Here is a 17,274-nt window from a genome sequence, read left to right on the forward strand (position 1 = left end):
AGAATGACCTGAAAAAAAAACATTGTTAGTGCAGTTCAAATTTAATTCCTCCTATATACGTAGGTGAAAAAGTGGTGCATTACTCACTCCCAAGTTTTCACGCAACCTGCATGACCTGGAATCACCCCCTGATTTGAAAAGATTCGAATGGTAAAAGTATGTTCTTGCCTTACAAACAAAGACTCCACGTAGTTCCACACAGTCCAAAATTAAATGGCAGAATTAATAATCTGCCATTTTAGAGGAGTTCCTGAAGCTCATTTGAAATTGTATGAGAATGTAACTGTTAAGCGTATCTGTGAAAAATATTACATAGCACCGGGTGGGAGCGTCTGTGGTGCCACAGAACACACACATTTTGTCACATGGCAGGTGTGCATCATTGACATAGCTTCATGCTTGAAAAGAGGATGAGAAGATTGACTTTAAACCGTAATTAAAGCTTTCTCAAAGCAATAAAGTGATATTTCAGTCATTTTTTGGTCAACCACGCAGGAAAGAAGTGTCGGTTATTGTATTCCAAAAGTATGGAAAGGGTGTAAACCCCCTTTAGTCCGTGTTCAGACAGTCTTTTCTGAAGTACAAACTGTGTTGGCAAAGACCAAATATGAATAGAAACAAGCTGTTTTTGTGAGCTTGTTGCACCAATGCTGCCGACTCGAAGACATTCAGATACATTGACTGGCCTGTCTGTCGTGGACAGCCATAAACACAATATTGAATGTGTCGTACCCTTCAGCCACTGCCAAGACGACGGTCAGCAATAAAGAGCTTTCCAAACATAACCCAACAGTTAACACACACGTCTGTCAAAAATAAAGACGGATCCATCAAGCCAACAATATTTTGACTCTGCTTATGTCGAGATGTGGTGGGAGTCCAGAAAGCGAGGGGGACGGCTGCACAGTCGGGCAGAGGGAGACAGACTGAGAAGCAGACTGGGACAGAGAGAGGGATCAGAGGGCTGGAGAGGGTGCGAAGGGTGGCAGAATGCCGAACAGAAGGATCCTGCTTTGGTGGGCATCAGCTGTCCCTTTCAGACCCCCTGGGGGCCGATCAGAATTCACACCCAAATACCATGCAAGAGACTTTGGAATTATTACTCACACCCTGGACTGTGCAAAGGAACTGTTACATTTTAAAACACATTTCTTTGACAGATGCTATACAAAGAACTTCAGAAACAAAGGAAAGCAGAAGATCCAAGTTAGCTTATTCCAAGTAGAACTCGGTCTAATTGATTGCAATGGATTGTTACCAATTGTGTTTTGAAGCAACTGAGGCAAAACTGAGCACAAAACTTGGCCGGCAAAGGCACTGTGGAAACAGTCTCAACTAGTCTGCTATCTGAAGAACAAATACGTGATCTCAGCTAAGTGTTACGTAGCTATACCGGTGGTTCCTGTTTTTTGGGGGGTGTACATATTTTTTCAGTACCTCCCAACCTGCGCAAAGCAATTTTTAATTAAATTAAAACTAAGAAGACTTAGAGAGCTGTGCCATCTGTGTCTGATTTATTAAACTTTGTGAGTACATTTGTTGTAGTATCTCTAGGTGTACTTTATCCAACAACTCCCGAAAATAGAACGTGCAATGTCATCTGTTTTATTTCTGGCTTGTCTCCTAGAAAATTACATCACTCATGGCAATGACCATTCTTAAAACAAAATAAAGGCATACAACATTTTGCAAAGGAGTCACTGACTCCATTTAGCAATAGGTTGTTTCATATTCCACCTAATTAATTTACTCATAATATGAACAGAAAAATGACTGTTTCTGCCACGGCATTCAAAAGCATGCAACTCGATATGCTGATATATTCAGAAGCCCTATTGAAATCTCACTAACTCAGGGGTACCCGTACCACTTTTTGAGAACGGCTGATCTATACCTATGAACATTACATGACAATAGATTTTACATTTTTTACCACAGAAATTAAGTCAAATATTCATCCCTGGCCCTTCATGCTGGGTCTGTTGATGTGAGAAGGAAATAAACTATTGTGCTTCCTCTAAATTTCATTCCAACATGATTGTACTACACTGCCGTCAAATCGACCGCTAGTGTCTGATTCTGCCGTGTCGGCCCACCTAACTCCGGGTGAAGGGTACTGATGAGACGGATGTCTAAGTATGTAGGCCACCGTGTCTATGCTGTCCCCGCTTGGCAGAGGCCCTGTGACAAGTCGAGTCATGAGGGAGCATCATGAAGAAGGAGTTTAATTAGGAGCAAGCCTCCAAAGGGGCCTCGGAAAGACATAAGAGCCAAGCAAGCAAAAACAGCGTCTTTTCCTCCTCTCCCAACTAGTGTAGTTTGTCTTCTTTCTCCCTTTCACGCGATGTATAAATATATACAATGACGCTAGGGTGTAAGGTGTGAACACAGCTGTGCCTTCTATGGTGATGTGAGCACTGCGGCGGTCGTGATTGGTTGGTGGGTCGTGTGTCAGCGTTTGGCAACAGGTGTCATGTCTGCAGACAGGTGGCCATAACTGGGATGAGTGGCATAGTGCCCTCAAAGTGCTGAGCCCCACTGGAAAGCTAATCCCGGGGGGAGGGCCACATGCTTCCAAGTCATTTAACACTCTGCGACCCATCAACACCCAACGCAAGTAGTGCCCCCGACCCCCTTGGGGTCCCTCCTTTTCCGTCGGGCAGCGCTAGTTTTCCTAAAATGGACATCTATATTTGATCTACGGATGGGTATTTGACCAACCGTAGCAGGCCAGTGCAAAGTCTGATCCAAGGGCCTGTACTTTGAAGGGAAGAAGGCCAAGAAAACTTAGTCTGAAAGCGGCTGAGAAAAGGGATGGATGGATGGATGGATGGAAAAAAAAATGTGAATAAAGCTTCATTCGTGTTCATATATATTTGATTCAATTAAAAATGCATCGGGACACTTGCTGTCAACTGAAAATGACATTGCATTAGAAAGCATTTCAATCAATATTATGGCCACCCCTTATGCGAAGGAAATATGTGGAAATTTGAAAGAAAAGTTTTGGTTTGTCACGTGAAGTGAGCAAGGCCAGAAGTTCAACTCCTGTCAGTTCAATACGATGATTTGCCAGGACCCAAATGCAACTACAACACCAAAGACAGAGAAAAAACTGGAAATTTCACAACTCACGCCTTTGCCAAAAAAGACAGCGTGATGAACCTCTGCAACCCCTTTGTTCTCCTGACTCACACACCTCACATGAAGCGAGAGCGCCTGTTTCACGGCTGCTCTGTTAGAAGTCAGATCTCCTTGCGTTTGTTTGGTGTGATTTCCTGAAGACTGTCAGAGATGTGAGAGATGCTTTCAAATTCCAGATTTCCACTCCTGGGGGGGGGGGGGGGGCAGCGGGCAAGTGAGAATTCGGGAAAAGAGAGAGAAAGAGGAGAGCCGGTGAATGTTGACACGCTTATACAGTAGCTGCTTCGCCACAAGACGCCTCAGGAATCAAACAGCAATCACGCACACAAAAGGAGCCCTCTAAGTTCACTAAAACCACACTCCAAACGGGCCTTTGTTGTGCTGACATGAGAGATGAGCGGATCGTTATTTGTTTTCTAAGCAGGCAGATCGTTCCCTGTCATTGGCGCTGCCGCTCATGATGGAGCAGCTAGCATTGCTCGTATCTCCTCTGTGATTGAGCTCCAACACAGACAAACAAATGAGAGGAAGAGGTGAGATTAACTTATCTCAGCACCTACCTTCCTCCTTTACACACCAACACTTGCACAACCACACGATCCTTTTCTTCACACACACACCCACACCCACACACACTTCATCAGCATCAAATACAGGGTGTACTAAAGTAAATTTAATTACACCTGTCTGATATGGAGCCTCAGATGAAAGTAGGGGAGCGCAGTGTGAAGCAATGACTACACAGACAGAAGCAGGCCCGTGATATTCCTCCACTAGACTAATCTTCCTTTATTAAAGCCAGGGGGAGAAGAGACGGTTGGGGGTGGGGGGCGTGCTGGTGGGTGGTGGTTAGGAGTGGAGTGAGGATGGGGGGGGGGGGGGGGGGGGGTGGTCTGCCTTTGATGAGATCTCTAACTGTCAGCTACTGTACTTTCTTCACTCGCAGTCTCGTCTTTGTCTCACTTCACAAATGAACACAACGTGTGTCAGCGGGAGCCTACTTGCTCTCGGTAACGCACACACACACGCGCGCGCGCTCTTCTATAGTACTTCTGAAATCAACTTTGGTCATCATGGTCGTCAGCAATATCCTCATAAAAAATGACTCCGGTGAAGAAAAGTCCCAGAGTAGAGGGCCTGAGCTTTTAGGGCTCTAATGGGGGCAGGTGGCCATCAGGTGGTCAAAATGGAAACTGCTCCCTTTCATAAAGCAGATGTACCCATCGCTGATCCCCAAACCTACATGTTTATGTTTCATTTGTATCCCACTGATCATTTTTGTTTTTCTTTGGGTTCTGTTCTCGGGGATCATCCCAGTACTTGAAAGTAGTGTAGTAATATTTATTTTTAATATTAAAATGTCTTTTTTTTCATTTATCAATAAATTACATTTTGTCAAACATTGCTTAGAAGCCAGTGATGCAAGATCTTTTGTAATTGTAAATATTTATCAGAGGGTTATTGATAGATTCCATCGTTAATGTTAACTTTTATTTTGTTGAAAAAAATTGATATTCTTTACTGCAGGTGTAATGTTGTAATTATGATGGACTACTAACCTGTTTAGCCATTTTCAGCAGAAGTTAATATTCTATATCTAGTTCATTTGATAGCTAAATTATTTTTACATGTACTTTCAATACCTTTAGGAACACATTTTTCAATTTGCTTCAACTGAAAATGACATCACATGTCAGGTTCTGAGAACAACCACCCAAAGGTCACCTGTTTTCTGGGTATGCCATGTGACGTTCCTCACATGACCTGTGGTGACCTGTGCCCTGAATACATGCATATTAATTGTCAGTCAGCAACAAGTGGTAATCTATATTTCTGAATACATTAATTATACATTTTAAAAAGCCGTAAACGTAACCGTAAAAAATATTAACTTTTCACTACTGAAAATGGCTAAATAAATTTAGTGTACTTACAACAAAAGGTGTTCAAGTGTGACTTTGCAAAAGGTATAATTTCCTGGTCAAGATCCATTCTGGGTTATTTTCTCACGGCCTTTTTTATTTGCCGTATGCTTAGCTGCCTGTGTATCCTCATATCATAGTCGAGTCTAGACTGCGGCTTATCAAAAAGGATGAGCGAATCGATAAACATAGACTATCATCAGCCGGAGTGCTCTTAAAGTTCCACATTCATCTTCATGTCGCTCCTCGCCCTACGAGAGTGTTCACCTGGGCTCTCTGAAGCCTGCAGGCCTTCAACTGTGCTGTGCCACTGCTTTGTTTACAGACGTTGAGAAAGAAGGGCCTAAATGGCTGTGACAGCCCCGACCCCGACGCAGATGACTCGGTCGGCCACAGCCCCGAGTCTGAGGACAAATACAGGAAAATAAACGAGGACATAGATCTGATGATCAGCAGACAGAGACTGTGTGTAAGTAACTCTTGTCGAACCCCGAGTCTTCCTCACTTTTTTCTCTCCTCTTTCCTGTCCCCCTACTGTTCTGTTTGTCGCTTCCTCCTCGTCTTCATGTTTCCGTCGTGTCTCCCTGCCATCCGTCCCTCTGCCCTCCTTCCTGTGTTGGTTGCGGGACCCGGCAGGCATTGAGCAAGAAGGAGAACAAAGGTGGCGAGAGCCCGGAGCTTGAATCCACTCTCATCCTCACCCCGCGAACTGAAGAGAAATACAAACAGATTAACGACGAGTTTGATCACATGATTAAAAGTCATAAGATCCCTGTAAGTACGGGCTTTTGACGCCGCGCCGCCTCCCCGGCAAGCTAACAAAATGCTGACTGGCCGGTTGGTGTTGTGCTAACCCAGCTAACCGCCATTGTTTGCCAACAGACTAAACACACAAAGTGAGAGTGTGAGTCGGACCGCAGATTACAATGTATATATAAAGTGGAAAAGATTACAGCTCTCACATTTTGCTTATTGAGGAAAGGTCCTCTAATTTGACATAACTGCAGCCACAACCAGCGGCCATTTTTGCTTCATAATTGCAGAGTTTCTCTCATTTAAAGGCACTAGTTTCCCCACCGTGAATCTGTTACCCACGATGCCTTGTTTTTCGAGGAGTTACTGCAGACTGCATGCACAGGAGTGTTACATTTGTCAAGATGATGCTCTCAAACACTGCATGTCAATTGCTGGATTGCAGTTTTCATTTTACGGAGGAGAAACCACACAGTAAGACTGGAATCATATAAGCGGACCCTTCCCTCCATTTACAAAGCTTCATATTGGAATGGTTACATGCGAGTATACAGTAATTCTATGGTAGATAATTTCACGGAGAACAGTAGTGTCTGACAAAACCTTGCATGAAAGGAGTGAAGATGTGGTTTTGTGAGCTGGGGGCGGCGTGGCTTTCTTGGTGAGATGAGTTTAGGACCGACGCTGCCGGTCTCAGAATTGGGGTGCGGTGTGGGGGAGTGTTGTGCTCAACACAAGTGGCAGTTCAGTGTGTGGTCAGGGTGGCTGCCAAACCATGGGCCTCTCTGGATTGCAGGGGACTCTTCAGGGGGTTGGTGAGGGGGAGCCAAAAGGAGGAAGATAAGTGAAGGCAGGAAGGATGCCACCCGTTAAATGCCTGTTTGGAGACATACACAGGCTGATGAGTTGTTTTAAAAACAAGGTGTCCACATTCCATCAGCAGTGTTTTATTTTCCTAAATGAAAGCTCTGATGATTCTAGAAAATGCAACCTACACGTTCATATTATATTTGAGAAACAGCAAAGCAATTCCAAACAACGACAATGATGCGCTCTTCCATGAATGAGTAAAAGAAAAGGAAAACAGTAAAGTAACAAAACCAGTAGACTAAGTATATATTCCATACAAACCCAGCTGATTCTCACTAGATTGGTTTCACACACATGGCAGTAATTTAGAGCCCTATTTTCTACTTCCTAAAGCTAACATTCAGAATCCAACCACTTCCAGGTTACTCCCAAGGTTAAGCCCTTGTGCCAAGTGACACAAAAAAATGTCACCTTAAAATGAGGCGCTTGGAGGTTCTTATGTTATTGATGGGTCTCCACGCAGATCTAAGTAAATACCACTAGCACTTGCATTTGCGCCGCTAAATGGAAATAATAAATCTTTTCAGATTAGACTCATACCAGGCCACCTCAAAAAGAATTTGACAAACATGACTGCACAAGATGAAGATAAAGAGTTTTCATTTATTAAATGATGTAAAATGGATGTAGAAATACACTTATTTTTACTAGGCGTCTCTCTTTGAATGAACACAGTGACTAGTTATCTCTGTAAAGTAACTGTGCTGATCCCAGTACATCAGTTTAATTAAGAGCATGTTGAGTTGTGGCAGTTGCTTTCCCCGCTGTACTTCCCTGAAGCTCCCACTCGCTACTGGTTTGTGGTCTTGTCTTCTGTTTTATTCAATTGTGCATGGATGTCTGATGTTAGTTTTTCCATTTAAGCTGTTGGCCTTTCACTGTTTTTCCTCCTAATTCCCATTGACTGTGTCCTTTTTTAACAATGTGGTCTTGTTTTATTTGTCTCTTGTTTTGAGTAACAATGCAAATCTAATCAAACTGGCCCCTCCTGTCGCTCCCTGCCTCTTTTTATCAGCAGGCCATGCCCCCATCCAACTACGACATGCCCGTCTCCATCCCCGTCAGCAACCAGAACAATCTGATCTACAGCCATCCTGGTGGCTCGCTTGGAAATCACAACCTGCTACCGTTGACACACCACGGACTGCAGAGAAACAGCATGTCACCAGGAGTTACACACAGACCCCCCAGTGCAGGTAACACAGGTACGGGGCTACATGCATGTCAACCCAGTTGCCCCATCCGCTCATCTCTAGCATGCCTAACACAATGAACACTGTACAGAAATTCCATTTGAATGAGCTCATTCAATCCCAGAGACATATTTTTACACAAGTCTAGAACTTCAACTTCACATACTTATTTATACTATACTTTTATATACAGGTAATGTTTTCACCCATTTATTTTTAAGTGGATGGCTAAAGGAAAGTCTAAAAAAAAACGGCTGAATTAAGTAATTAATGAGTTCAATTCCAACATACTTCAGGTACTTAAGTACTAAAGTATTGCTGTAATCATTTACTTCAGGTGTTTAACTACTAAAATTATCTACTGCTTTGAGTAATAGATACTAAATTAATTGATTACTTTGGGTACTAAACTGTCGAAAGTCATTATTACTTTCGTACTTAGTTCATATAGTACCGGCCCATTTTAACAAACTGCTGCACGTAATAAAGACAGAACATACAGTAAAAATTAAAAGACAATAAATAATAAATTAGGATAAATAATCATTTAAAAAACACAATTAATGAATAAACAATATATGCTTTTTACATATAAAATATGCTTCTTTGAGCGGAGTGGTAAGCACATCCGCCTCACAGTTCTGAGCTCGCTCTGGCCTCCCTGTTTGGAGTTTGCATGTTCTCCCCCTGCCCATGTGGGTTCTGTCCAGGCACTCTGGCTTCCTCCCACATTCCAAAACATGCACGGTAGGTGTACTGGACACAATAAATTGTCCTTAGACTTGATTGGGTGCACGGATGGTTGTTTGTCCCTGGATGCCCTGCAATTAGCTGGCAACCATTTAAGGGTGTCCCCGCCTACAGCCTGTCGACAGTAGTTAAAGCATTGCAAGCAAAGTAAGGGATATATGAACCTGATTGTCTTGTTACTCATCCGTAATGAAACAATACGCGGCAACCGGTCCAGGCTGTTTTGGCTTACAGACCCTGCCGTTAACTTTCAAACATTTAGTAGTGTTGAAATTGTTTGGAAACTGATCATCTCCATCATTGTCATCGATGGTCTTTTGACTCTGTGCGTTGGGATTGTTGTCAGGCCCCACGTACAGTATAGTCTTTCAGTCTACTGGTGACATAAGGAAATCCAGCTTGTTGGTTTGTTATTGTTGTCCAGAGACCTTTTTCTGTCCCACTGGTCTGAAGCATTCAGCCCACACCCTCACCCTGTCATTACAACTGGATGCAAGAAACGCCAGCACAAAACTAAATATGAGCTTTGGAGCTTGCAGCATCCACACCAAACCACATAAGTTTTGAACCCTCCCACCCTTCCACCTCACATGGCTTAAAAATAATAATGTGTCATTTTTCTTGGAAGACAGCATCCAGTTGCTTGGTGTGTTTGAGAGAAGGTTCTTTTCTTTTTTTGCTCTCAATTTATGTTTTCATGTGCGTGTGTAAATGTCGTGCAGCGTAAGCAGAGTAGATGGAGCGCGTGTCCTCTTTCAACCATTCATTTCTTTGCATTTTAGGTGGCCTCATGGGTGCTGACCTCACCACTGGCGCAGGCACCAGTGCTGGTAAGAATGTCTTTTCACTCTTGCGCCATTGTCTAGCAACGCATACAAAGTATCCACTCACCCACTCGCTGATGTAAAACGCATGACTAATATTAACCCAAACCCAAGTGGAGATTCTGTCCGTGATGTGTTGATGTTCATGGTGGTGGTGGAGTTCATCTGGGAATGTTTACCCAGTGCTGGGGCTGTGACACATCCTGCCCCAGTTGAGTTTAGCAATAAATTCATACAAGACATGGAGGGGGGAGAAATGAAACATACTTCCTGTTGAGGTGAAGAGCGGCGCTATACCGGACTTTGGAGTTCATTCATTTTTCAAATTGTGTGTTTTTTTTTAACAGTACATTACCTACTTTAAATTTACCTACTACTTTTTCCACTAGTGCAATTATTTCATATTTCCAATTTTGAAGTGTGGGGTTTTTTTTGGCTCTTGAGTCGGTTCATAAAACCTTTAAAAGATTCATTTTATCATCACCTATTACAACGAGCACAAATCATAGTATTCCAATTAACCTTACTTTTACAACAATAGTTTTCCACCATTTTACCCATCCAGACCACAACCTAAAAAATGGTTTTGTTCATAAAAACTACTGTACTTTATTTAGTATTATTTAACATTGAATTAAAGCATCAGAAAATTGAGAATTTTTGCGATGAAAAATATGTAATTAACATTGATTGCTCATAAAATCTAAATAAAAGTTTACCTAAATATTTGAAAACAAACAATTCTCAAAGATGAAGTCTAATTAATGTAGAGGAGTTGAATACAATTCAACTGTATTTACTTATTTCTCCATTTTCAGCCGTGAAAAGTTCATTTATTTATAATTACTGTACTTATTTTTTTTATGTACAGTTGCACCCTTTAAAAACATATATTTCAACTAAAAATGACTCCACACGTGCTCAAAGCTCAGGTTAATAATTGCACATCTTTTTTCTGGCTTTGGTCATGTGATGTTCTCAAGCTGAGCCTTGATTGGCCGTTATCTGAACCTTCAGTAAATCTGATGTCATTTCCAGTTGACAATAAGTAGAAAAGGTATTTTTTCCAAAATAATTTAGCCATCAAATTTATTACAAATAAAATAACGTTTTACTGATGGAAATGGCTAAATAAATGTAGTATCCCTTTAAGCAGTGATTTTTTTTTTTCAAGTATCACTAAAAGGTGCCAGCTCAGCGCAACTGAGAGTATCACCTTTGCTTGACAACAAATATAAGTGAATAATTCTGGTACAACTTGGTGTAAAACAAAAAATAAATGTTTGTTGAGTACAAAATTCTCAAACTAAAAAAAGATCTATAGCTGAGGTTTAACTAAACATGTACATATATTGATTGCTCCTTGGGGTTTGTCTCCAACCGAAGCATTTTAAGTTCTTTATGTCTTCTAACACTCAACTTCTTTAACAGCTACCATACGTCTTGTAACCAAATTAACACAGCGTTTTAATGTCTGACCATACCCGACAAATGTTTATGGAGCCTACAAAGATTTGAGCAAACCCCAAAACTTATGTAAACAAATGTAATGTTTTAGCTACTGTGTGCAAATAGATTTGTCCCTCAGGGCATATCAGGCCAGAGTTTATGGCAAAGAGACTCCCATTTAAAGGGTGAAATTGTATAGCCTCAACGTATTTTACAGTGTAAAAATGGAGAGAAAGGGTGGAGGCCGCGGGGTAGTGGCTCAGCGGGGCACATCTGGGCAGCCCCGTCTGGCCCCTGGGGCTCCGTCATCAGGGTCACCGCTTGGTTTCGCTGTCTGGTCACTCGTCACACACATGCGCGCACACGCGCACAACAGGATCGTTTATTGTGGCGTGTGTTCGTTCGACGGCATGTTGTCGAGCAGCGGTTCCAATGTACTCTTTGTGTCACCGGGGCCAAGGAACAGAGGCGCTCTGTGAGGAGTCCGCCGCGTCGCTCGGCAGCAGCAAAAAAATATGCGTTGGGAGAGACTTGTGCAAAACTAAAAGATTCCATTCAAAGGGCCCTAAATCATATCTGGAGGCAAAGTGTGTGTGGGGGGGGGGGGGGGTGCAGATAATGGGGTTGTATGGTGATGAATATCCACTGGTGCTTTGAGCCATGTGTGCAAAGGAGAAACAGCAGGGTAACACAGATGCAAGTGGTATGTGAACTTGGTCGCTCATTGTAATGATGTGCTATTCAGTGAGCAACCACAATCATGTTATTATTGATAAATATATTTTAACATTCCTCCTGCTCACAAGTTAGGATCAAAATTCTACAAATAGCTGTCAGGTGTTTCTTCAAGAAAGATGAGGTGTGCGTTTGGATGTGCGTCTGTGTGTTTCCACAGATGTCATGGTTTTGCTGTCTGTAAAGAGACAAAATGACAGCAGGCTCCCACATGGGACTTCTTTTACCTGGGGTCCTCCCCTCCCCTGTAGTATGGAAGCAGTGTAGAAAAAAAAAAAAAGTTCTTTTGTGTCTAAATCACACACGTATCAGAAGCTTTGTTATTCCATTTTTGTAATTGTTTCAATGTCTACTTTGACTAAAAAAACTGCTTCAATTGTCATCTTAGTAAAGTGGAATCCCCAATAGATTAAATGTTTTTAATACTTTTAGACTAGTAGATGTTAGAAATATGATGTGCATTTTGGCCAAATGAAAGAAACGCATTAATGTGCTCCTCAGTGGCGCAGTGAATAGCACGTCCGCCTCACAATTGAAGGGACCTGAGTTCAAATCCAGCTGGCTTTGGCCTTCCTGCGTGGATGCCATGTTCTCCCCGAGCCCTCGTGGGTTCTCTCCGGGCACTCTGGCCTTCTCCCACACACCAAAACGTTGCGTGGCAGGTGAATTGGACGTACTACATTGTCCTCAGGTGTGAATGGGTGCTTGATTGGTTGTTCGTCTCCATGTGTCCTGCAATTGGCTGGCAACCAGTTCAGCGTGTCCCCCGATTACTTCCCAAAGCCAGCTGGGATAGGGACTAGCGAATCTGCGACCCTTGTGGGGATAAGCGGCTAGAGAAAATGAATGGATGGAAAGAAACACATTCACTAAAAAAAACGGTAATAAAAATGTTACCTCCCAACAATTTACTGAATTTAATTTATCCTAATTGCAATAATCGTCTGGATGTTATCCTGTGTCAAATTTGAGCAATCGGCTCTAAACAGAAGAAGGAGTTTATGACACCACCTACAATATCTCCTACATATATATGATTTAATACTTAAAAAAACAAAAAAACAGTTACGATTGGCCTTCAGGGGCCTCCACAACCATTGTTACCAATAAATTCAAACGACAATGGATTCAATGCCCTGAGAAGAGAATCATGTGAATGAGTGAAAATAATTCAATTTCATGTTGTAGAATCTCAGTCACATTTAGGGCTATTTAAGATCGTAACACCAAAAGAAATATTGTCTGTCGCATTAATACCCAAGCATGCGAGTGACATCAGCATCATCCACTGTGCTACTTGGAGTCCAATACATGAGGACAAGTTACTGAAAGGCCGAGTCATCATGCCTCCTTCCTCTGAAATGTTGGGGAGTGGGAAGCGTGAACATGCCTGTATTTATCTACTGCACATGTTCAAGCTTTAAACTTTTGCAATAGCTAGGTCTGGGGGGGAAAAACATGGTGAGGGATCAGACCTGCTATGGGTCCCCATTTGAGCTCATTATGAAACCACAAACTGCCATTTTTTTTTTTTAAACTCCTCGTTGCATCACTACCAGTATTAGTAAACACACAATAACTGCTTTTATCATTACAAATATATTGGCTAATTGAATGAAACGGGATATCATCATTAAATTCATTTCATTATTTTAATCATTTCGTTATTTTAATATATCATTCCTATATACAGTTAATGAGAATGTCTTTTTAAAAAACACTGCCAAATTTGAAGAACAAGAATAATCATATATAAAAGAGAGAAGGTACTCAAAATCATGAAAAAAAAAGCCCTTGTCGCTTGTCCCTTGTCTGCTGTAAGTACTAAAATAACAAACCTTGCTCACCGTTTAACTGTCAAGTCAATAGCAATGGACTTTCTGTAGCATCTTTTTAAAATCTACACATGATATGAAAAGGACATGGACAGGTCATGGCACGGTGCATTTTTCTGTAGGCTTTGGAAGCAAGCTAACTGCAAGTCACAATTACATCAAATAGCCACATGAGAATGAATGCGCTTTACATTCATACAGTACATCGCGAGTGATGTGTTAGCCACACCCCAAAAATCTGAAATTGTGAAAACCATTTTAAAGCTATAGCTTCATATACATTCAGCAGTAATCTTTTTCCTTGTACTGCATAGTGAAATTTTGAAGTCTCTAAATTCACTCTATCACTTAAATTGCCTCTTGGCTTGACTGCATATTATTCCTCCTCAAGCGGTTGGTTGCAGCTTGTGCCGTGCAAAGTAGCGTGTAGTGTGTAGTGGCTCTCACGTCTCTCCAAGTCGAGTCAGAGCATCTGTCTCGAAATCAGAGGGGATCAAACAAGGAAATGAAAAGACTTGACTCAAAGTTCTCATTTCATTTGCTTAATGACTTCATGATTTCACTCGTGAAGTGCTTTAAGGAGCGGCGTGTGCCGCTGGTGATCATCGAGCCGTAATAATTGACTGGACCGCGGCCATCTCCCCACTGTGGCAACACACAGATGTCTGATTGAAGCCTTCGCAACATGGAGTCTGTGTGTCGTTCTGACCAAACGATGTATTAACGTTGCTCCCCTAGCACGTTCTCATCTCTGCAGAAACACTGAGGCACGGCTTATTTACCAAAGTGTGTGTATGCGTTGTGTCAATGTGTGTTTTAGGAGTGTGTGAGGTCTCATTCATCTATCTCCACATGCACCCACTCCAGCTCACAAAGGGCCAGCCATGAGAATGAGAGAGCAGGAAAGCTGAAGAGGCAGCTGCCACTTTGCTAATGTGAGGATTGAGATAGAACCAAGAGGCTCCCATAGAAAACACACACGTGCATCCATATGCATAGCTCGCTTTTTACTTTCAAACGTACAAAGATGCCACTCTCACACATTACAGCCCATCCGCATGGAGAAGTGCGTTCGGATAAATGTGTATAACGCCGTATATTCGCCGAATGACATCACACATGAAGCACCCACACATGAGCTGCACGCGCACGCACACCTACACACGCAGTTTTTATAATTCGTCCTCTGTCACCACCAGCGGTCGTTTTACTCGTCAAACTGTTCAAATTGTGCTTTTGGAGACTTTTCATTTCCAAACAACAAAAACCTCGCTCTCAAATTAAACAAAGATCAGCCAGGGAAATTGCCCAGGAAGACATCTGCGACTCATTTTCCCCCCGGAGTATATGATTAGGAAATTCATTTATGTCTAACGTATAATTCCTGCCTGTCTTTCAAGTGGGAAAGTCCACACAGCGTCTTGTGTTCTAGCCCTTGGAAGAAGGAAAGAGAAGTGGGGGGGAGGGGGGGGGGGGGCAACTTGTGGGATTTGGTTAGAAACAAAGAAACAAAATATGTTGCTTGCAGGAATGCTTTCCTCCCATTTTTTTGTCTTCATGATACTGCGAGGTTTTCAACGCATCGTTTTCAACAGGGAAAAAACGTGTGCTGCACTTGTGTTCTCTTTGCAAAGCTGGTGGCAGCCCCAAGGGAGGGTCTTTGTGTGGAGCAACCGCACGTGTTTAGTTCTGATGGCCAAATGATGGGCCCCATCTTTCTGTGGTCTTGCTACCCGTAATTTGATGTTTTTACATGATTCACTGGCTGTTGCTGGGCACATGTAGCCTTAACTGACTGTGACAGAGTTGAATGGGGAGGGACGCTTTTTGTACGGCCGCCAAGTAAATGATATAACCACTCGAGGGTCCTTCTGTCAAGAATGTAACTTTTCCATGGCTCATTTAACCAAATGACAGAAAAGACTGAAAGTACTGTAAGGTGAAAATGGAATATTGTGGAATCCTAATTATCTTACACCGCAGGATTTCCAACAGTTACTCAGCTCTGGAATCTTTACCTACTAGAGCACAGAACTTCAGCAATCCTCATTTGGGTCAGCCCCTGTATATTTCTACTTTTGATAATGAACTCCCAGTGGTGTCTTTGCCAAATTATACCCAAGAAATATCCAAATAAATTTTGGAGGGAATGAAGTCTTGGTGAAATTTTACTGAGTACCATTCAAATGTTGACACAAAACATGATGTATAGTATATTTATGTTTACTGTAGCAAATAAACAAATAAAAGTCATATTCCTATGATGCCATACTGAAAAGGAGCGCGTAGAGAAGGGGTTGGGAACCTTTAATATTCAAAGAGCCATTTTAACCCGGTTTCCACGGATAAGACAACACTGGGAGCCACAAACTCCTTAAGATTCAAGTTTTATTGTCATATGCATATTACAATGAAATTCTTAATCTGTCCACCTCCCCGAGCAGACTACATTCCATAATTGAGCCAATAATAAAGTAGGCACAATGAAAATAAATGATAATAAATAATAAATTCGATAAGTTCGACTTGCAGGATTCTACTGTACTGTCGTATTTCTTGAACGTTTCTGACTCTTCCATCTTTCCTTTGATTTGCCAGGAAATGGATATGGCAATCACCGCAACTCCCCCGGTCTGCTGGTCTCTCAGGGCGGCATGAACAAGAACATGCAGGCAAAGTCACCTCCACCCATGAATTTAGGCATGAACAACCGCAAACCCGACCTCCGTGTTCTAATCCCACATGGCGCCAAGAACAACATGCCCTCCATTGTGAGTAAACTACGATTTGCATTGCTTTACTTGTTTTGTGTCTCTATCATTGTGTCGGATCGGAAATTTCATCAGGTCATTTGTTTCAGCTCGTCTGATATTGTAGCACTCAAAATTTTCCACACCCACCTCAAATGTGACACCACCATAATGACCAACATTAGCGTACCATAGTAGGCCTAAATATTCATCAAATGAAGCAGAAGTTTTATTCCTAAAAAAAATATTTATTATCTATATTATGCAATTCATTATTGTAACTGTTCACAGTTTGAACATCTGCACTGTACCTAATTTATGGGAAAATAAAAATCGTAATTGACATATTGACTATGCAAATGTGTCCATTTAAAATACATTACAAATAAACATGGTACTCAGGTGTTTAAAAACTTAGTCTAGTTCAACTGAATAACCCTTAAAAATGGTCTGCATAAAAAGTTCAAAAATGTTTTGAACTTTTTATACAGTTAATTTTTCTGTTTATTTTTTGAAGAAGTTCATGACTCTATTACAAAAATGTTTAAGTAGGCTTTTTTTGAGTATCTTTATTTCAGTGAAAATCAGGTACTAATAGAGAGAATATAATTTCCGTAATATAAACTGCAGTGATTTATTACGCACTGTGGCCTTTACCATAAATTTTACATCACTTTGTTTTTAATACAATCCTTTTTTTTTCATGCATTCTTCACCACTTTTGAATAGATGCATTGATTCCATTTTGTGTCCAAATTAACCAGATGAATTCAATTGAGCAATAGCAACAGTTTGAGTTGCTGTTTTTGTCTGGTTTTACCTTTTCTCAAGGTTAATTTAGAAAATGTTGTAAATATCGATATCCATAGTTTCATTTTATATTTAGACCTGCGCCCTCACTCATACTCTCTAATTTGAATATATCACCCTCCCTTTTTAATGCCCTCAGTCTGATGATGTCGATCTCCTATTGGTAAGTGGGACTGTTCCAAAGTAGAAAATCCCAGCAGCCTCCCTCAGATGAACCCGAAACGCCTTTACCTCGATGT

General features: G+C 41.6%; 1 protein-coding gene across 10 annotated transcripts in view; it reads left to right on the forward strand.

Moving 5' to 3' along the window:
* The window catches only part of mef2cb (myocyte enhancer factor 2cb), a 79,534-nt gene that overhangs the window by 55,793 nt on the left and 6,467 nt on the right, over nt 1-17,274 (forward strand). For 2 of the 10 annotated variants that reach the window (XM_088422126.1, XM_088422117.1), the window contains 5 exons: nt 5,392-5,535; nt 7,705-7,894; nt 9,415-9,462; nt 16,074-16,246; nt 17,175-17,198. In XM_088422126.1, the coding sequence (XP_088278252.1) occupies nt 5,392-5,535; nt 7,705-7,894; nt 9,415-9,462; nt 16,074-16,246; nt 17,175-17,198 (579 nt within the window). Of the gene's footprint in view, nt 1-5,391; nt 5,536-5,702; nt 5,841-7,704; nt 7,895-9,414; nt 9,463-16,073; nt 16,247-17,174; nt 17,199-17,274 lie in introns of all 10 variants that reach the window. The other 8 variants (XM_088422186.1, XM_088422145.1, XM_088422136.1 and 5 more) reach the window with 8 other exon arrangements.

The sequence above is a fragment of the Hippichthys cyanospilos genome, chromosome 1, assembly GCF_059441005.1.
Source record: "Hippichthys cyanospilos isolate Australia breed blue-spotted pipefish chromosome 1, RoL_Hcya_1.0, whole genome shotgun sequence".
Taxonomy (NCBI): domain Eukaryota; kingdom Metazoa; phylum Chordata; class Actinopteri; order Syngnathiformes; family Syngnathidae; genus Hippichthys; species Hippichthys cyanospilos.